Source organism: Euprymna scolopes, chromosome 39 (assembly GCF_053919585.1).
Source record: "Euprymna scolopes isolate OS-2025 chromosome 39, ASM5391958v1, whole genome shotgun sequence".
Lineage (NCBI taxonomy): Eukaryota > Metazoa > Mollusca > Cephalopoda > Sepiida > Sepiolidae > Euprymna > Euprymna scolopes.
Genome location: NC_136520.1, coordinates 478,197 through 500,189, shown reverse-complemented (window position 1 = coordinate 500,189; position 21,993 = coordinate 478,197). Strand labels below are relative to the sequence as shown.

The 21,993-nt window shown below is 34.5% G+C and overlaps 1 protein-coding gene across 3 annotated transcripts in view; it reads left to right on the top strand.

Annotated features, from left to right (window-relative positions):
• The first annotated feature begins 382 nt into the window (after positions 1-382).
• The window catches only part of LOC145263592 (GTP-binding protein 10-like), a 45,556-nt gene continuing 23,945 nt past the window's right edge, over positions 383-21,993 (top strand). The window contains exons 1-4 of one of the 3 annotated variants that reach the window (XM_080120436.1): positions 383-513; positions 10,427-10,626; positions 16,547-16,638; positions 18,656-18,800. In XM_080120436.1, coding sequence (XP_079976562.1) covers positions 409-513; positions 10,427-10,626; positions 16,547-16,638; positions 18,656-18,800 — 542 coding nt within the window. In that variant the 5' untranslated portion in view covers positions 383-408. Of the gene's footprint in view, positions 514-2,243; positions 2,268-2,622; positions 2,783-10,426; positions 10,627-16,546; positions 16,639-18,655; positions 18,801-21,993 lie in introns of those variants that run through there. The other 2 variants (XM_080120438.1, XM_080120437.1) reach the window with 2 other exon arrangements.

Here is a 21,993-nt window from a genome sequence, read left to right as displayed (position 1 = left end):
ATTCACAAATTACTTATATTTTTTTTATAATTCTATTAACATAAAATTTCTAATAAAATAAAAACTCTTTTTTAAAATATTTTTATTAAAAGTGAAAATAAAGACTACTTGTGATATTTTTATCTGTATAATTTCATTAATTTTTATTGTATACTTTTCAATAATGTCCTTTTCTTATCTCTTATTTCAATAAATCGCTTCACAATAGAAAATGTTTTTTTTTTTTTGTAGCACATGATAAGGTAAAGCCGTAACTATTACCCACTAGTATGGCATCGAGGACCCACCAGAAATTACTACATGGTTCAAAATCCATTCACCAAATGGCAATACAGCAGCCCCAGTACTTTGCACCTGCTGATAGGACAGTCCCCTGAGTGGTGAATCCAGCCATATCAGTACTCACCGATGATGACTCCTCCCACCCTACCCTACAGGATGATCAGATGGTCCTCGTCGTTTCGACGGACGAACACACATAATCCAAGGTTCGGGTCCCTGAATATCTGGCGGGTAACGTCAGCCTATAGTAAACACTTTTTTTATTTCTAAAATTTTATTTTCATTTCAATTTTTTATTTCTATTTTTCAACTCATATATTATTTACATTTTTTTTTTTTCGTTTATAGAAACTTTCATGTTACCCCCATGTTTCATGTATTTGTTTGTTTGTTTTGTTTTACTTCCATTTTCTGCTAATCAGCTTCAACTTGAACTTACTGAAATAATATTATTGGTAATAGTGAAGAAAGAGAGAGCCTGTTTCCTCCGTTTGACTATAGGTGGCATTACTGTCTGTCCACCCCGTTACGGAAGCACAAAATGTATATAATGACACCCTTGAAATAAAAATAAATGTTTTTGTCATATTTTAATTTTAAACGTTTTTTTTTTTTACAAACATATTTAAGTTTTATTTTTTTTTCAAACATATTTACGTTTATTTTTTTGTTTTTGCAAACATTTTCAAGTTTTATTTTTTCAAACATTTACGTGTTGTTGCTTGTTTAGTTTCAAACATTTACGTTTTTTTTTTGGGGGGGGGGGAGGTTGCAAGCCTAAACTAAATGTTTTGCTATATTTTTCTTTTCAACATATTTATGGGTACAACCGTTTTTCCGCGAGTATTTTTTACGCTTTTATAATAAAAAAAAATCAACGTTTTTTTCTTTTATCTTTTTTTTTATGGACCCCCCCTTTTTTCTTAATTTTTCTGCACTTATTTTACCTTTTCCGCGAGTATTTATATATATATTTGAAAAAGAATATTGTAAAACCTGAATCTTACTTGAAACTACAATTAAAAAATAGCGCGGTACAATACGTGCATAAGCGAACTTTTCAAAAAGAAAAATATTTCAAAAATATTTAGTTTATGCTTGCAAAAATAAAAAAGTGGTAAATATCCAGATACGCTACTACAGAACACTGACCACTCTAATTTGTTTTTTTATAGGTAATTGAGGTCGCTGACAACGAATCTGATAGTCAAACTTGGGGCAAATTTACCGTTTGCATGGTATTTACCCCTGAACCCACGAACTGCTTTTCACCATTTTGCAGCTTCCGTTTATGCTACGCGCATGCACGCTGTAGCATAAACGACGGCTTCATCAAGCAAACTACGTTGGGGGTATTTTTTTTTCCAGGACATAGAATTTTCTCATTTTCAAAAATATATTATAGCACTTTTTGGGTGGAAAATTTAAAATTAGCTGAAAAAGAAATAAAACAAGAAAAGGAAAGCACTCCAAGTTGGAGTAGGGTTCCGAAGATTTTACTGTGTACAGTGGGGGCGCGAGCGGGGGGCGGATGTCACTGATGTGATCACATCCGCCCCCCCCCCCCGCTCTCGCCCCCAATGTACACAGTAAAATCTTCGGAAAATGTTAAATGGTGTTCTAATTGGTAAATGTCGGTGCGTTACTTTTTGAAAATTTGAAAATTCTATGTTCCAGGTAAAAAAAAAACAAACAAACAAAAAAATAGATAAATTACCCCCCCCCCCACTCCAACTTGGAGTGCTTTCCTTTTCTTGTTTTATTTCTTTTTCAGCTAATTTTAAATTTTCCACCCAAAAAGTGCTATAATATATTTTTGAAAATGAGAAAATTCTATGTCCTGGAAAAAAAAATACCCCCACCCCAACGTAGTTTGCTTGGTGAAGCCGTCGTTTATGCTACAGCGTGCATGCGCGTAGCATAAACGGAAGCTGCAAAATGGTGAAAAGTAGTTCGTGGGTTCAGGGGTAAATACCATGCAAACGGTAAATTTGCCCCAAGTTTGACTATCAGATTCGTTGTCAGCGACCTCAATTAACTATAAAAAAAAACAAAACAAATTAGAGTGGTCGGTGTTCTGTAGTAGCGTATCTGGATATTTACCTATATATATATTATTGAAGCCTTCAAGATAAATGCCCTGGAAAAGCCCCTTCTGATTAATATTTACCAGTTTTAAAATAAGCAAACGGCCTTGGATTTTTTTTTTTTTTTTTTTTTTCAGAATAACAGAATATTTTAAAGCTGAAGCAAAACGGTCACAACACGTTTAAAAACATGCGAAACTCGGGGCTAAACTTGAAATATCCTATTAATGAGAACATAAGATGGGAAATAAAAATTAAAATTAAAAAAACAAAAAAGCTTGCGACTGTTCAAACAAGGGAGATAAGTCTTCAACTTCCGGATTAAAATACCTAAAATGGCTGCTTTAACAAAATAAAGCATGGTTTGCCTCAGCCGAGTCGTTTATTACTTTATTCCAAACCGGAGTAAGATTGTAAGTAAACCCTTTGAGTTTGTATTACACAGAGATACGAAAAAGTTGTCAAAAAACAAATATATAGCAAATAAATATTATCAAAGGCAAGATAAGTGGTAAAACTATACAAACACCGTGACAGCGAATTAACCCTACCCCTAACCCTAACCCTAAACCTAACCCTAAACCCTAACCCTAACCCTAACCCTAACGCTGTCACGGTGTTTGTATAATAATACCAGATAAGTTACCTTTCTACTTAAGTTTTCAAAACGAACCGGCAAAAGACGCTAATTTATATAATTTTTCATTTCAAGATATTTACTAACCAAGTAAACTGTGCTTTTTAAATCTTCTGCCGATAAAATTAACAATAAGCACATTCAAAGAAAACAAAATACTTTTCAAAACAAACGGGCAAAAAAAACGTTAACTTTTTCGGTGCTAGGAGTGCACTTATTGATCCGCGCTATTTTTTAAATAGTATTTTCAAGTTTAATTAAGATACTTGTACATAATCAAGACATTAAAAAATGAAAATATCGAGAGAAAAAAAGGTTATATTGTACGTATCCGTTATGGAACGAATTTCTCAAACAAAATTTCATCAAGTAGTTTGTTTTTTTGGGGTTGTATTTGTACATATAGATTCGAAAAAGTTGTCAAAAAAAACAAATATATAACAAATAAATGTTATCAAAGGCGAGATAAGTTACTTTTCCACAAAACTAGATATATTTTTGTTTTTAATCAATGTAACATGTTTATTCAGCTCGAAAAACAGTGTTTACCAATGTATTGAAAATTCAAAATGGCGCCCGACTCTCTCTTTAACACGGTAAGTTTGGGAAAAGGTGCTATAAATAAAAAACTAGACAACATACTATTAAAAACCCACCGAATATATGTCAACTTATGCCACGATAACATATTGAGCTAGTTTCTAACAGTATTTTGTCTAGTTTTTTTTATTTATAACACCTTTTCCCAAACTTACCGTGAGTCGAGCGCCATTTTGAATTTTCCAATACATCGGTAAACACTGTTTTTCGAGCTGAATAAACATGTTACATTGAATAAAAACACAAAAATATATCCAGTTTGGTAGAAAAGTAACTTATCTTGCCTTTGATAACATTTGTTATATATTTGTTTTTTGACAACTTTTTCGAATCTATGTGTACATTAATACAAACCCAAAGGTTCGATTTTTAGGAAGAAAAGCTACAATTAAAGATGGGGAGGGAGTGTCGGTGCTTTATCTGGAGTTCTCTCCTCATGGCGTGTTTAGCAAATTCCATAATGGCTGACTTCAACGTGCTCTCATAAGAATCTATGTGTACAGTAATTACAAACCCCAAAAAACAAACTGCTTGATGAAATTAAGTGAAAGTTTGTTTTCTGAGAACTTCGTTCCATAACGGATATGTACAATATAACCTTTTTTTTTTTCTCGATATCTTCATTTTTTTAATGCCTTGATTAAACTGTACAAGTACCTTAATTAAATTATTATGATATCTGTTTTTATTAAATTGTAAGGTTAAAGTACAGAATAGGTACAAAACACGCTATCCTCCCCATGTTAAGAATGGCTTTCTAAATGTTGTTTCAGCACGTATCAATAAGTGCATAAGTACCAATTTTTTCATATTAAGAAATAAGCAACAATATGGCCTTATATTTTCTCATTAACAGCACTCCCATTGTAGATTCCTTTAACTTTACAGCTGTTTGCCAAAGTCCTGCTTCTCTATCAACCCTTCATCACTGGTTGTAGCTACTGCACATAACTCTGCTCCTTCCAATAACTCTGGCTCAGCTTCCAAAGTTCAGTATAAGCGCGGTTTTTGTGGCAAGATAGTGTGTGGTAACAATAATGCTACAGAGTGAGAGGTATTCTTGCTTTGGTTTCATGCTAAGTGCTAAAAAATATCACCCGAACTCTATGAAGCTATTTCTGGTGATCCTGATAATGTTTCATGTGTAAGAAATTTCTTCCCTACACACCCAATTTCCTCCCTGCAGATAGCAAATGAAACGCCACAAACAAAAGCCATAACTTTAAAACTCAAATTTTATTCAAGATGTATCAGTAAATGAAAGTTCTTTGGTTCACAGTAAGTACTTGCAAAAACATTGGCTGAATTTGCTATCCATATGCAATGGAGCCTTTAGTTATGATTCCTCTATGGGAATGTTAGTTCAGGTTTCCTTTTAGAAGGATCCATGTTTTACATGGTGAACACGGCGTGAATATTGTCGCCCAATATGGCATATTTTGGGACCTCGTGGTCTCTGGAAGAAATAGGAATAATTTCCCATAATCAAATATATAAAGCCGAACACTGTAGATAATCTTCATTGGGAAAAATAAGTTCAGCAATTATGTTGTCTCTTTATTTAGAAATGTCCTTCGTCCACCCACTACATGGTATCCAATGAAGGTAAAATCCTGGCACTCTATAACAGAGCACCACTGTGTGAGTCTTTACCGTTCTGTTCATTTGTCAGACTGGAAAATAATGCACATGTAATACGAAATTGTCGCCAAACTGGTGAATTCAGATTGAACCAATCAAAGACCGTCTAGCAAATCATGTTAGGCAGGCAAACAGAATGGCGTTAGTTATGGAATTTCTCACACATGGTATTACACCTTCTACAGGAGGGGGGGGGCAAAATGTTGTACCTGCGGGTCGTGGCTATACAGAATGACCAGCGAGATGTGGGAAACATTGGATTCTTTGTTCACAGCCAATACCGATACGAAAGCAACTCTGGAGGCTTTGGTCTCAGCCAATATGGAGACCAGAACAACTCTATCCAAGCTACAAGCCGGCATAAAATTAGCTGACCGGAACTTGGGTCATCTAAAAAGTAGTTGGGATGATAAACTAGCTCGGATTGAGAAACAATAAACTCAAACTATGACCCAGAATCTCACCAATATTCAAGACATAACAGTCCTAGAGTAAAGACTGGTCGATGCCAATGCAAAATTACCCGCTACTATTAAGAATATAGAGGAAGGGGTGTTCGAACTGACTAAATCGCACACCCATCCACCAACTCCAGACATAAGGAGCCTTAGGAAGGGACTGAAGGACCTTAGATATATAGAACAAAGGGAGCTGAACCTGATTATTTTTAATTTTCCGGAATCCGATACACCTGAGGAGGACACCCAAGTTGTCCAAGGAATGTCAAGAAAGAATTAAAATTGACAGTGAAGATAAACAAGGGTACCCGCCTAGGATTTCTCGGCAGGGGAAACAGCAGACTACTAAAAGTTGGGTTGAATTCTTTTGGTGAAAGAAACAAAAAATTACATAACAGCACCAACAAGTCTGTAGTGGAATGGGGACAAAAATGGATGATAACATTCAATGCTGCCAAAACTAAGCTTCTTTTCTTTAATAATTATATGAAACCTTCTCAACCACAAATAGCTATGGTTAATAATACATTACCTGAAAGTACTTCGTTCAAACTCTTTGGTTAAACGTTCACAGGGAACATGAGCTGGAACAGATACATCAAGGGTATTGCTGCAGCTGCTGCGAGGAAGGTGGGCTCTCTTTACCATGCTAGAAAGTTACTTACTTACTCTCACTCCTGGACTGAGTTCAGAAGACAGTCGCCAACCTAATAGGTCCCGAACTGTCAGCTAGGCTTCAGCCTCTTTCCCACCGACAAAATATAACCAAACTCCTATCTTTACATCATCAACACTCTGATCCCCATCTGGCATCAATTGAAATGGATGGCTTTTGTCTAGGGGAAGCTCCATGTTTTGATAAGTTTCTGGGATTGACCTTTACTCCTGACCTAAAATGGAACACGTACATAAAGTCAGTTGCCAAGGTCACTGGAAAAATGGTAAGATCCTTCTACCGCTCCAAAAGATATCTCACTGCTGATGCAATTCTCTATCTATATAAAAGCCAAGTACATCCAAGGATGGAGTACTGCTGCCACATCTGGGCAGGAGCTGCTAAAAACAGCCTATCTTGCCTTCAGTACGAAATAAACTTTGTGGCTTAGTTGGGGATGCCCTTTTCTCTTCCCTGCAACCTCTCTCCCACAGGAGAGACGTTGCGAGCCTGTCTTTGTTTTATCGTTACTTCCATGGCAAGTGCTCGTCTGAGCTCCAATCTCTGGTCTCCCCCCTCGCCAGTCTTTCACGATAAACACCTGTCTTTTTGAAACTACTGTCAAAAATTTTCCCCACTCTTTATCTGTGCCAAAACCAGAATGTAGATTCCATGAACAAAGCTTCTTTCTTAAAAGTGTACGCCTGTGGAACTCTCTTTCGTTTGCCTGTTTCCCACCTGACTACAACCTGGATGTCTACAGGTCCAACATAAACAAATTCCTTATGAATCGCCCCCTTAAGTAAGACACTTTATCAAATCTCCAATACTAACCCATTGATTACTATACACGTAATAACCCTTATCCTCGAGTGTCTTCCTGGCCTTGATAAGTGGTGACTATCTTGTAAAAAAAAAAATATTGCATCCTTCTACCTGTTTTACAACTATTTTAATCGTGAATGCTCCAATGAACTAAAAGCTCTTGTGCCCCCTCGATGTAAATATCCCTGACAAACACGACAAACAGCAAAATCCCACCCCTACACAGTAGAGATCCCCAGATGCCAGAAAGCTTTCTACTCTAATAGTTTCTTCCCCAGGACTGCTGGACTTTGGAATTCCCTTCCGGTTTCTTGCTTCCCCGACTGTACTAACATGCAGAAGTTCACGTGTAATGTAAACAGACATCTTGCTGCTCAACTCCCATCATAGTATCCATGCAATTATGTGCCAGATAGTAACCTCCTACATCAAAATGGCAGCGTGCCTTGTTTGGGATGAAAATGCAATAAAAAAACATTAAAGAAATATATATTTTGCTTTACCTACTAATTTTTTACCTATTTGCATTAAAAATAAAAATGGAAATTATAAGCATTTTAAGTTACCGTAAATATTGTTTCTGAGCAAAGTAACCATCTTTGTTCAATGTAAATAAGTGACTAAAGAAAGCTGGCTACTTTGCTCAGAAACGATATTGACACTGACTTAAAATGCTTTTGCCTAGGGATAAAGTGTAGTACCTGTTCTGATGCTACACTTCGCCTTTTCTGTTCTCAGTCAGTGCAGGAGAAATCCTTCATGACTTGGACAATTTTTATTTTTGTTCCTATCCAGAGTTCCCCTTTTTGGGAGATAAAATTTATGGCTGCCATATTTGTTTTTGCGTGCGCACGAAAACAAACATAGCAACTAGTGAAAACAAAACAGAATATATTGGATAATGAAGGTCTTAATATCATTTCCCTAGATTAATAAATGAAAAATCCTTTATATAAGAGGAGTGTGTATTCCATTCGAGTGGTTAGAATGTGGGGAATCGATTTACTAAAACGTATTAGAAACTGAGCACCCCTTACAAATAATGAAATTTTTTTGGTAATTATACACTTGTTACTGTACTGAAATAATGTTATTTTTTTTTTTTTTTTAAAGCCATTCTTAACATGGGAAGGGGGAAGGTGTTTTATAAGTATTCTATACTTTCACCTAACAATTTAATAAAGAAAGATATTGTGAAACTTTTTTTATTTACAGGGGTCACCACTTATCAAGGCCCAGAGGCTACTCGAGGATAAGGGTTAATGGGTATACATTAGTCATTGTGATTTTAGCATAGTAAACATTAGTGGGAATTTTATAACTTGGATTACTTAGGGGGACGGTTCAGTAAGAACTTGTTCACGTTGGACTTGAAGACAATCAGATTGTAGTCAGCTGGAAAGCAGGCAAACAGAATAGAGTTCCACAGGCGAGCAGTTCTAAGAAAGAAGCCCTGTTCATGGAATCAACGTTTAGGTGTTCGTTTTGTAACGAGTATATTACAAATTATGCAGACTTTTCTGAATTTTATTTATTTTTAATTGCGACCATAAGTGCTTAACTGAAGAAGTACCTAAATTATTTACAGTTACAGATTTTTTTTTTCTTTACCTAAAATATTTAACTTGAAAATACGATTTTTAAGAATAGTACAATAAGTGCAAAAGCACCATTTTTTTTTTTTTTTTTTTTTTTTTTTTTTTTATAAAATGGTAAATTAGTTTCCAATCATATTATCAATTAAAAAAAAAAATACAATTGGGGGTACATTACTACAGGACCACTCTAGTTTTTTTTTTTGTGTGTGTGTTAACAGCATTAAAAGTATCAGGAAATAATAATTAATTTCTAATTGCAAATCTTATAAAAAAAAGTGAAAATTGTTGAGTTATAAATTATAGACCCCCCCCCTTCAATGTTTGAAGTATTTCTACAAGTTTTTAAAATGTTTTGAACTTATGCCCCCCCGTTCCCTCCTTCGCCCCCCCTCGCCACCAACTTGAAAAAATTCTACCGATTACATGTTTCACCAAACGCCATGTGGCCATGAAGTGGGTGTTCATGTTACATTAAGTTTATATAGGAAAGTGATCCACACACTAAAATGTTAAATTTTATTATTTTTTAATTCCTTCTTTCATATTATATTTAAAGGCCGCTGAAATGTGTTAATCAAAAAGAAAAAGTAGATTTTGATTTCTTTTTTAGTAGATAAGCAACGCTGTGTTAAGTCTTTAAAAAATACCAAATGTTTTTTTAGCACAAATAGGTCACAAATGAAATAGTACAGTTAAAATATTTTTGGTTAATTTCTCAACTCTATTTCTTTTTTTTTTTTTTTTTTGGCACTTCTGCATTATATGGACGGTGTATTTTTTTTTCTTTTAGTTCACTAAACTATCAGCATGTGGTGTTTCTCTCTGTTCAAATTGTTTATGAATTTAAAAATAAACTATAATAAATATATTATAGTTTTTTTGTTTTTTTTTCAACAGGTACCACAAAAAAATAAAACTATATTTTCTTACAGTGACGATTTTATTTTAATTCAAAAGATGTTTCGGAGAAAAAAGCAATCCAATGTTGTTTTAATTTGAAAAATGTTTTTAAATTATTAAATTGTTCAGAAAAAAAAATCAAATTTTACTTAAATGCAAAAAAATGTTGGTGGGGCGGCCAATGTTGCTTCTTTAATTCAAAAATTGTTTTACTAAAATTATATTTTCTTATGCAAACGGTCCTGGATTATGACCTTAAACTATATCTGATGGTGAGGCCCCAGCTTGCGGGCTTTGAGGAGTGTGGAGCCATCCTTTAATTGCCATTGCCCTCAGGTCCACGCTGACCCGGAGTGGTAGTACCTGTTAGGGTCCCAACTATGGGTTGAATAGAAACTGACTTGAAAAAAAAGAAATATATTCTATAAAAACATTTTCTTCAAAATCACTGGATTTGGCATTAAATAACCTGAAAAGGGTTGATATGCCGTAAAACAAAAACCAACCAACCAACCAACCAAAAATTTTACGATAAATGTTTTGGTTTTCAAATATTTGTGTGTTCGGGGGCGGGGGGGAAGAATTATTTATTTGCCATGTTATTTGACCAAGAAGAAATTGGAATTATTGCCCCCTAACAATGGCGCCACCTGTGTAATGCAGAAGTGCCTTTATTTTTTTTTTATTTTTTTTTATTTCTTTATTTATTTATTTTTTTTTCAAAATCTTCTTTTCCTTTTTAGCTCCGTCGTTCTGGATTTGTTGACTCGTTACGTGTGTATGTGAAAAGTGGATGTGGGGGTCAAGGTTTACCCCGTTTAGGTGGAGTTGGGGGAAATGGAGGTGATATTTATTTACAAGCAAACGAGAAGCAGACGTTAAAGCATCTCAAGCAGAAAAACCCGTCAAAACGATTCTTCAGCGAACCTGGGAAGAACAGCTCGTAAGTAAATCTCGTTTATCTTTGAATTTCGTTGAAAAACTGCGGACGTCGTCGGGATGTGAATTATTCATTACTCTATTACATGCTCGTGTCTATCATTAAATGAAATCGTTAACAGATATTTCGGTGCTTATGCAGTTTAGCAAAGATATTAAAAACGAAGATAAAGAAAAATCTCGGGTTTGTATTACTGTACACATAGATTCGAAAAAGTTGTCAAAAAAACAAATATATAACAAATAAATGTTATCGAAGGCGAGATAAGTCACTTTTCTACAAAACTAGATATATTTTTGTGTTTTTAATCAATGTAACATATTTATTCAGCTCAAAAAACATAGTGTTTACCAATGTATTGAAAAATTCAAAATGGCGCCCGATTCTCTCTTTAACACAGTAAGTTTGGGAAAAGGTGTTATAAATAAAAAACTAGACAACATACTATTATAATGTTACCGTGACATTTATTGGGTGGATTTCATTCACCATTTTCTTTTATTTCTTATTTTGAAGTGATTATCAAGATTTGAAAAATCTAAATAGAAATTGCGGCCATATTTTCTTTTCGGGTAGCGCTGAATATTACCTACTTTTTGAACCAAATAAATAATTTACATTAAATAAAAACAGTAAAAACTTATTCAGTTAGGTAAAAAAGTAACTTATTTTGCTTTGCATAACATTTATTTGTTATATATATATATATATATATATATATATATATATATATATATATTTATTTATTTATTTTTTATTTTTTTTTTTTTGGACATAAGTTTACATATTTAATAGTAATGTGATATTCCAAATTTAATCCATAGCATTTTCAAAAGCCAATAATTATGAACCACTAACAATAAATATGAGTGATGAACATCTCTTTGAAAAAAAAAGCCCTCTTAACCTCACCTCTAACCCCAGTTATGAGTGGCAAGTCTCCTCCTAAAACTTTAACCCTAACAATAACACTAAGTTCGAGTGGCAAAGCCTCCACAAACAAAATACCTCTGTAAGCCACATACAAGTGTCTAAAACAAAAAAAGAAAAAAATAGATCCTTTCTTAAAGAAAAATGCACATGATTTATCTCCCATAAAAATAAATTGGTTAACTGTCCTAAAATGTTAGAATGGCCTGGAAATGGTGACTTATTTTACATTAAATTTTTGTGAAACTAACCGCCCCCCCTCCCTCTAATATTATTTTTGTTGTTTTTGTTTCTGTCAAGTCTTCAGTATGTTCATAATTTTCCTTAGCCCTACAACAATCTGAATGGCAACCCTCCCCATATTCTCATTGCATATAAACCTTCTTAAAACTACACATAATCGTCTTAAAAAACAAAAAAAACAAAAAGCATACAAGATTTATCTCCTATAGAAAAAAAAAACAGTTAACTGCCCTAAAACGCTAGAATGAACTGTAATGGGGAATTATTTTACATTAAATTCTAAAATAATTTGTTTATCTTTCATTAAAGTTTTTCATGGCATTTCATACATTAACTGCCTAAAAAGGTAGAATCACATTTTGGAGGGGTGGTCAGAAGGGGTTGGGTGGGGTTAAACAGGTGTTAATCTACAATAATACCAAAGAAATATTGCAATATATTCATTTTTAAATGGTCCTATGTTTAGATTTAAGTTTTTTGTACATAAAGCACATTACAATTCAACTTTGAGTTCTCCAACTTCTTTTCTGTTTATGGATACATGGCATTTTTAAGGAATTGCAGCATATTTATGCACATTTACTGCAGATTATTTGGAAACCATGAACTTTTGGAGATTTTCATTCACATATTCTTATTCCTTGTACAAAAATACACTTATATGGTGAATTTCATTGCTTATTCTTATGTTTTAACAAAAATATGACAGTTTTATTGAAAAAGTAGTGTAAAAAATGTGACAAAACGCATATGGTCTTAAAGAGGGGAAAATATCCAACATGTGTGAGGCACAAAAATAGTCATAACTTCCTTAATTTTAATCAGATTTTTTTAAATTTAAAAAGATTCTTTCTTAGCTCATCAAGCACTTTCTATGTATACCAATATTGAAATATTTTAAGCTATTTCAATTTTTTCATGTGTATTGCTAGTTTAAACAAAAGAAGTGGGCTATTCAATGGATGAATATGCAAAAGACAGGCACTTTTTATAAACTGGAAAACCAGTTGACAAATACAGAGATTATGTAATGAATTTAAAGTAAAAATCAAGATGCAATCCTCACCACACAAGCAGAAATAAGGAATTGATAGCAGACATATTGTTAAAGCAGTTTTAACAGATGAGGATAGTTTGGACATTTCATTAAATTTGACATGAATTTGTTTACAATTTTTTATTTCATTTCACTAGGATGGAATATCTTAGTTTATTTTTTTGTTTTTTTTTACATAGGCATAACCACTTATCAAGGCCCAGAGGCCACTTGAGGATAAGGGTTAAGAATGTACAATAGCCAGTTGGACAATAAAGTAATCGTTAGTAATGGAAATTCAGTAAATTTGTTAACAAGTGGAATGGCTCATCAAGAACTTGTTTACGTTGGACTTGAAGACAACCATATTGTAGTCAGCTGGAAAGCAGGAAAACGGAAGCTATTTTCCACAAATTGTATTTCATTAAATAGATGTGCACAGTAAAAAAATTTGTTTCGCAAAAATTCCCAGTGCATTCCCAGGGGCTCAAACGAGGTCAAAAATGCCCCAAAATGACACGTTTTGCCCCATAACTTTTGATCCATCCATTAGATTTTTCTTAAACTTGGCCAAAATGTGGAGCCCATTGTTCTTAATATAAATCCAGTATGGATGACCCTGGTAAAATTCTGGTTCGCATTCCCGGGGACTTTTAGTGCTAAAAATGTCCTTTTTTTTTTTTTTTTTCTACTATTTCTCAAAAACTTGATATGTCTGACTATATAGTGCTTTTTCACTGTGGTCAACTCAAATATACATGTGTTAAGGCTTGAAACTGCACCGTTATTGATTTACACTGAAATTCGGTGTCCCCAGAGACTCAAAAGAGGTCAAAAATGCCCCAAAATGGCCAAAAATGACACTTTTTGCCCCATAGCGTTTGATCCATCCATTAAATTTTCTTGAAACTTTTCTTGAAACTTGGCCAAAATGTGGAGGCTATTGTTCTTAATATAAATCCAGTATGGGTGACCATGGCAAAATTCTGGTTTGGATGCCTCTGGGACTTTTATGGCTAAAAAAACATGCCTTTTTTTAGCTCTTTTTTCATATTACTCAAAAACTTAATATGTATGTCTATATAGTGGTTTTCCATGGTGCTGAATTCAAATATACATGTCTTAAGGCGTGAAACTGCACCATTTGTCCATTTTCACTGGGATTCAGCATTCCCAGGAGCTCAAAAGGAGTCACACATGCTCCAAAATTGCAAAAAATGACACTTTTTACCCCGTAACTTTTGCCCAATCCATTAGATTTTTCTGAAACTTGGTGAAAATGTGAAGGCAACGTTGGCCCTTCACACTTCTCACATTCATCATTTCTTCACTATTTTTTTGTGGCGTCATCTCGCATGCAGCACCAGAGGGGGACCACGCACACGCAGCTTGTTTACTTTTGCAAAGATAAACATATACAGTTGTGGAGGATGATATATAGATTTTAGTTTTATTTGTTTAAAATCAATAAATATTTACTATCTCAACATTACTACCAGCAATGAAAGAATTTGTTTTAAATCAAATGAAAAAAAAACATTAAAAGAATTCTTTTTGCCTTTGGAAAATATGCCAAATTTTCCCAATTCCAATAGCCTAAAAAGTTTCAGTTTTTTCCAATTCCCAATTCCGATTCATCATCCTAACACTAATATATATATATATATATTATATATATATATATATATATATATATATATATATATACTAGCATTTCAGCCCGGCGTTGCCCGGGTGTTTGGATGTGTATGTTGAGCAAAAAAAAAAAAAAAGTGGTAGTAGGAAGGCATGCTCGTACCCATACCGTGAAGGAGGAAAAGAATGGGGAAAAAAACCTGACGTCTTTGCTGTTACGACCACCGCCAAACCAGAAGTGATGTAGATTTTAATTAAGGCTAGACAATCAAAAGGAGAAGATGACTTTCAAAAATATCGGCGAAAAAGCGACCCCTCTCCTGTAGAAAACTGCCCAGTTGAAGGTGAAGATATTAATGTTTTTAGCCAATTTTTCGATGTTTGTTGTCTGTCGATGTTTGTCTGTCGAACTTCAAAACAATACTGATCTTGTAAAAATCCATCTCCTCTGTCAAAAGTTTAAGGCAGACATGCAAACATACATACATATATTTATGTATTGGTAATTAAAAATTTTCGACCCAAACCGATTAAAAAGCTTACCCTATCTCTGAATACCCTTTATGTAAAATTTCAAATGTTTAAATCAGAAATTGTGTGAGTAATTTGGTAGAGGCCGCTGAGGTCAAATTCTTTTTAACTTTGACCCCTATTATGATCCCTTAAAATTTATTGTTTTGGGCTCAAATCAAGTTAAGATAGATCCATGTCCAAGGAACCTATATCTCAAATTTCAAGTGTTTATACCCAAAACTGTCGGAGGAGTTTGGTAGAATTCTCAAAGGTAAAATCGTTGAACTTTGACCGCTTAACAGCCAAAATTCTGGCTTAAAACCGATCAAAGATTTTCCCAAATCTCAGTACCCTGTATATCAAATTTCGAGTTTGTAGACTTCAAATTGACAAAGTTATTGCGTAGGGAAATGTACACAGACACACAGATACACACACACACGTTCACTTTTATAGATATATAGATATATACATACACATAAATATATACATAACTGTAGGAATTGCATAGTCAATATGGATAGTGAATAACTTATTTCCAATGGTTCTTTCTGTTAAATGTTCCTAAAACTTGCTACTACATTCAATATTCAACATTTTGCAAATGGTCCAATAAAGATATTTACATACTCCATTGTTTTGCATTATTTAATGCCAATCAGATTGTCAGATAGGATCTTATAGATGGAATAATTATTGGTCCCCCGACAAAGGAAGAATGGACCTAGTAATTAACTTCTATTCATCCATTTAATTGTTCACACTTTTCTCAATAATCTATAGATTTTTTTGTTTTTTTAATTTTGCACAAACATTAGTCATGGTAAAAGTAATTTTTTGCCAGAACAGATTTTTCAGGATAATTCTGACCCCCCCCCCCTCCCCACACTCCGGGGAACATTATAGGGGTAAAATTGCCCCAGAATCGTTCATCCGTTCATACTTTTTTCTCAATAACGACTCCTTGAATTTTTTGGAAATTTTGCACAAACATTAGTCATGGTGAAATTAATTTTTTACCAAAACAGATTTTCCAGAATAACTCTGGTTGCCACCCTAGGGGGCACTATAGGGGCAAAATTGCCCCCCAAACCGTTTGTCTGTTCATTTGTTCGCAATTGTCCTCAATAAGCATAACTTGGATTTTTTTTTTAATTTTGTGCAAACATTAGTCATGGTGAAAATAAATTTTTCACCCATAGAGGGGAACTCCGCATGCTCAGCTTGTTACTTTTTTTTTTTTCACATACTTTTTTTTAAAATAGTTTAAAATAAATTTTAGCGAATCTTATTTTTTTAATAAAGTTTGTAGTGTTGTTGCAATTAATGATTTTTTTTAATGCTTATTTAATGTCAAATGAAGTTAGTTTTATTTTCAAATATTTATTAATGAAGTTTATTTTTTTAAAAAAATCACACGTAGCTAACAGGAATGGCGAGATATTTCAACAACACCAGTTACAATATCAGAGTTTAATGTTTCTATTTTATTCTAGAAATTGAAAAATAATGCTGCAAATTTATTTCAGAAATTCTTTCATTCAAAAAATCTTTTTTCCATTCCAGCAAACGGCTCCTTGTCGGAAGAAATGCTAATCCCATGTCAATCAAGGTTCCCATTGGCGTTACCATTGAAACAGACAATGGACGGATTTTAGGTAAGAATTAATGGATTTTATTAATTGCAAGTCCATTTGGCATTGTCTAGGTAAAAGTCGAAAAAAATTCAGTTTTAATTCATGCAGATTTCGTATTTATTATTAAATAGACAATTCTCTATTTATTATTATATTGTACCTAATATATAGTAGTGAGATCAAAACTAAAGAAAAAATATATATGCCTTGGGTGCCATCAGCTAGAATTTTTATAACCAAAATTTGTTGAAAAAAAGAAACTAAACTCATTTGTCACTAAAATAATTACATAATTGAAATCCATATTATTTATCCATTTATTTATTGCGGAATTTAATCCTCATCTTCTTGTTGTTTTCACAACGTTTCAGCCAATTATTTCTCTGGCCTTCAGCAGGTGGTTAACCGCCACGGGATAGGAACACCAAATCTCCTATCTGCATCCTTAGCAATTAAATAAAAAACATAGTGAGACGACAACAATTATGGAAGGTAATACTTGCTGAAGATGCAATTAGGAGATTCAGCGTTCCTATCCTGTCGCGGTTAAACACCTGATGAAGGTTAGAGGAATAGTTGGTTGAAACGTCATCAAAACAACAACTAGAAGATGAGGATAATAGTCCGCAATAAATGAATAAATTAATACAAACTACTCATCCTAAACAGAAGAGACGTTCTGAGCCTATCCTTGTTTTATTGTTATTTCCATGGCAGGTGCTCGTCTGAACTCCAATCTCTGGTCCCCCCTCTCCAATCTTTCACAAAAAACACCCGTCTAGCTGAATCCACTGTGAAAAATTTCCCCCACTCTTTATCTGTGCCTAAATCAAAATGTGGATTCCATGAACAAAGCTTCTTTCTTAGAACTGCATGCCTGTGGAACTCTGTTCCGTCTGCCTGCTTTCTACCTGACTACAACTTGGATGTCTTCAAGTCCAATGTTAACAAATTCCTAATGAACTGCCCCCTTAAGTAAACACTTCATCAAATCTCCTCACTAACGTACTGTGCTTGCAATAACCCTTATCCCTGAGTGGCTTCCAGGCCTTGATAAGTGGTGACTACCGTGTAAAAAAAAAAAAAATCCAATTAATTAAATAATTCAAAATCACTTGCAAAAAACAAAACTTATAAATTCTTTTCTTATATTATTATATTTTTAGAAAGAGGGAAGGTTGGATTTTATAACCTGACAAATAGTTATTGTAAGTTTAGTAAGCTTCGCCATTTTAGAGTGCATAGGGAACAAACTCGCACATGCACAAAGTTCCTTCTATCTCCTATCGATCGATAGACAGCATCATAATAGTTATTGGGGGGGGGGGTTCAATAACTAAAATGTGAAATGAAAATTGTTTTTTTGTTTTGTTTTTTCTTCTGTAAAGAAGGTGACAAATTGATTGCTGTCCTGTTGAGGAAAGGGTATAGGTAGATTTTTGTTATCTATATATAAAGTGCAAAATGTGAGTGTGTGTGTGTTTGTATGTCTGCCAAAAACTTTTCTCAACGGCATCAGTCCAGGTCAAAACCAGTATAATTTGAAAGAGCAATGTCTTGCTCGAATGAGAAAACTAGGAAAAATGGTCATTTATTTCATATGGATATGATGATCGTTTAAAAGAAGAGAGGGTCGCAAAAAAAATTTTTTTTTTTTTTACAGCTTTGGCAACCACGCATGCATGTCTAGTATTCTTTCTTGAATTGGCTTAAATAGAAAAAAAAAACACATTATTTCGATTACGTCGTCGTGGAGCAGTGGATATCGGAGTTGCGTCATAAGCTCCAAGTTTCAGGTTTGCGTCCACGTAACGGATGTTTTTTTGTTGTTTGTTGTTGAAAGTTCTAACATATAAACAGGATTATTTATGTGAGTTTTATTTTTCATTCATTTCTTTATTTTCGTGTTTTTATCTCTTTTTATTTTTATGCCTCACCCTTGCTCAATATCCTTACCACCTCTCCACACCCGGGCAACACCAGATACCCCTGCTAGCTATATTATAAAGACTTTTTTTTTTAAATTTATTTTTTTCAGGTGAGCTGAACACACCTGGGGAACAACTTTTGGTAGCCCGTGGTGGTTTGGGTGGCTACATCGATAACAAATTTCTTGGTCAAAAAGGAGAAGCGAATCACGTGAAACTTGTTTTAAAACTAATCGCTGACATTGGCCTCGTTGGGTGAGAATGTCTTGATTTATATTATTTTTCCATAAAATTTTGTTTTATCATCTGCTTATATTTTTTGTTTTATCATCTGCTTATATTTTTTGCTGTTAAATGTTTTTGCTGCGTGTTCAAAAAGCACTGCAAACAAATTCAATGACAGAAAGCTGGAAAAATAGTCTCCTGAAGGTCAGGCATATTTTTGTGCCTCATTGATAGCTTGGGGGGTTCATTGTATAAAAAAACATTTAATCGTAATCACACTTATCTATTAACAAGCTTATAAAACCTAGCTGAATGTACTGATGCTACCAGATCAGGCTGCCTGAAGATATCAGTTTCTTGACCTGAAATGTATCAAACCATGATATTATTACTAGACTGGGTGCCTGGCATTGCCCGGGTGTTTGGAGATGCGTGTTGAGCCCCCAAAAAAAGAAAAAGTAGTAAGCAGGCAGGCAGGCTCGAACCCGTACTCAATGCCTCCGTTCAGTCTCGAAAGAAAAAGGATACCCCCTGTAGGGGCAGCTGCGCCTGTAATTGTGAGGCAAGGCTTGTGCAATCGCCAACCACACCTCTCCTGAATCGGCACTGTTTTAGTTCACTGGCCAGGAGAAGTCCAGGATGACTGGAAACAATGCCGAGATAAGTGGAGAGCATATACAGCACCTGGAAGTCCCAAATGGTCACCCATCTGATACTGGCCAGGCTCATCATTGCTTAACTTCGGTGATCTGACAGGAACCAGTATGTCAAACGTGATTATGCCGTATTGCGAAGAAGGTAAAGCATGTAATAATAAAAAAAAAAAAAAAAAAAATTTATTTCACCACGTTTCGGTCAACTCATCCTCGGTTGCAGGTGAGTATTGCCTGAAGTTACGGTTTCGATCCTACCCAGCCAAGCCAGAGTTTTAGTTGGCCAAAATATGGTGGAACAACAACAACTATGGAAGGCAGTAATTACTGAGGATAAAGTTACAAGATTCAGTATTCTTATCCCGTTGTGGTTAATCACTTGAAGAAGACCAGAGGATGAGTTGGCCGAAACATGGTGAAACAACGACTATGAAGATGAGAATAAGTCCACAGAACATGAATACGCAAATTATGAAGTCTCATCTCAAAGAATACAAAACAAAAATAAATAAAACATTTTTGGACGAAAATAAAATATTTGTATTATTTGGATTCATCGAACTACTGTTCTCATCTTGAGTGTGATTTTCACAACGTTTCAGTCGATGTAACATCTGACCTTCTTCAGGTGTATCTTGTCGAACTTGGAAATTTGAACAGAATTTTGAGCAGAACCATTTATTTACTTCATGGGGTAGCATGCTCTTGTTCTGTCAGCCATGACTGGATAGAGGTCCTAAGTAATTCACAATTGTATTTTTTGGTTGTCCACACTGAGGATTGAACTTTCAACCTTCAGGAGAATATCATTTTTTACAATTGATTTTTCCAAGTACTCTAACCACTGCGCCACGGGTTCTTGCAGACAGATTCCCACGTTTGACAGAAACATTCCCGAGTTTGACAAGATACATCTGAAGATCAGGTTACATCGACCGAAACGTTGTGAAAATCACACTCAAGATGAGAACAGTAGTTCAATGAACCCAAATAATATAAATAACCAATCAATCATCTCAAAAAATCAGAAACGTCAATAAAATATTTGGCTAAAAAAACACCGGAGAGTTTCAAGGGGAGGTAAATAGCATGTAACTATCACTGTTCTCATTATATACTATTATTTTTTTATTTTATTTATTTTTTTTTTTTTTAACTTTTTTTAGTCACCTTTAAGATGAGGCTTCATAATTTGTATATTCATTTTTTGTGGACTGTTATCCTCATCTTCATTGTTGTTATTGTTTAACCACGTTTTGGCCAGCTCATCCTCTGGCTTTCTTCAGGTGATTAACCACAACGATTTTTTTTTTTACATAGGAGTCACCACTTATCACACTTATCGAGTGTACAGTAATCAATGGGATAATATCGTAGTAGTCGTTATAAAAGGAAATTTGGTATATTGGATTACTTAAGGGGGCGGTTCATCAAGAATTTGTTTATGTTGGACTTGAAGACAACCAAGTTGTAGTCAGCTGAGAAGCAAGCAAACGGAAGAGAGTTCCACAGGTGTGCAGTTCTAAGAAAGATGTATTGTTCATGGAATCTGTTTTGATTTGGGTACAGTTAAAGAGTGGGGAAAGTTATTGACATTGGTTTCAGCTAGACAGGTGTTTTTTGAGAAAATTGGCGAGGGGGGGTAGCTAGAGATTGGAGCTCAGACGAGCACTTGCCATGGAAGTAACGATTCCAGGTGTGTATTATCTGAAGATCATAATTTCAATCCTACCCAAAGCAGGCCAGAGTTTTAGCCAAAATGTGATGAGACAACAGCAACAACTATGGAAGGCAGTAATTACTGAAGATACAGTTACAAGACTCGGTGTTCCTATCCAGTCGCGGTTAATCACCCGAAGAAGGCCAGAGGATAAGTTGGCCGAAACGCATTAAAACAACTATGAAGATGAGGATAACAGTAAGCAAAAGAATTGATACTATTCTCATCTGGAGTTTCATTTTTACAGCGTTTCAGTCAATGGAACCTCTGACCTTCTTCAAATTTCAGAGTTCGACAGAAACATTCACAAGTTCGATAATATACATCTGAGGAATGTCGGAGGTTACATCGATTGAAACGTTGTGAAAATGGCACACAAGACGACAATAATAGTTCGAAGAATTCAAATAATACGAATTCATGTTATTTTTCCTTTTCAAAACTCAATCATGTTCTGCAAAGTCAAAAACAAAAACAATTTTCCTTTATGTTGTGGTGTTAGAGGAAGACACGGTAACAGTTAAGTAAATATGTACTAACAAAAATACATGAAAGATGTAATAGAGCAATATCTTGGCTCACTATTGGACTAGTGGTGACGACCATACTCTCTGTGTGTCCATCTCTGACTGACTTTGTAAACCAGTCCTCGTTAGCCAGAAATGACATCATGCACTGAAGTGACACCATAGAATAATTCATTATTCCGGGCAGTAGGGGTGCATCCCCAACACTTTACAAAACCAAACACCATAGATAAATATTCGAAGATGTAAAGAACTTGAAGCACAAATTTTTTTTCAAAATTGCTGGATTTGGCATCAAATGACCCCAAATAGGCTTGATAATC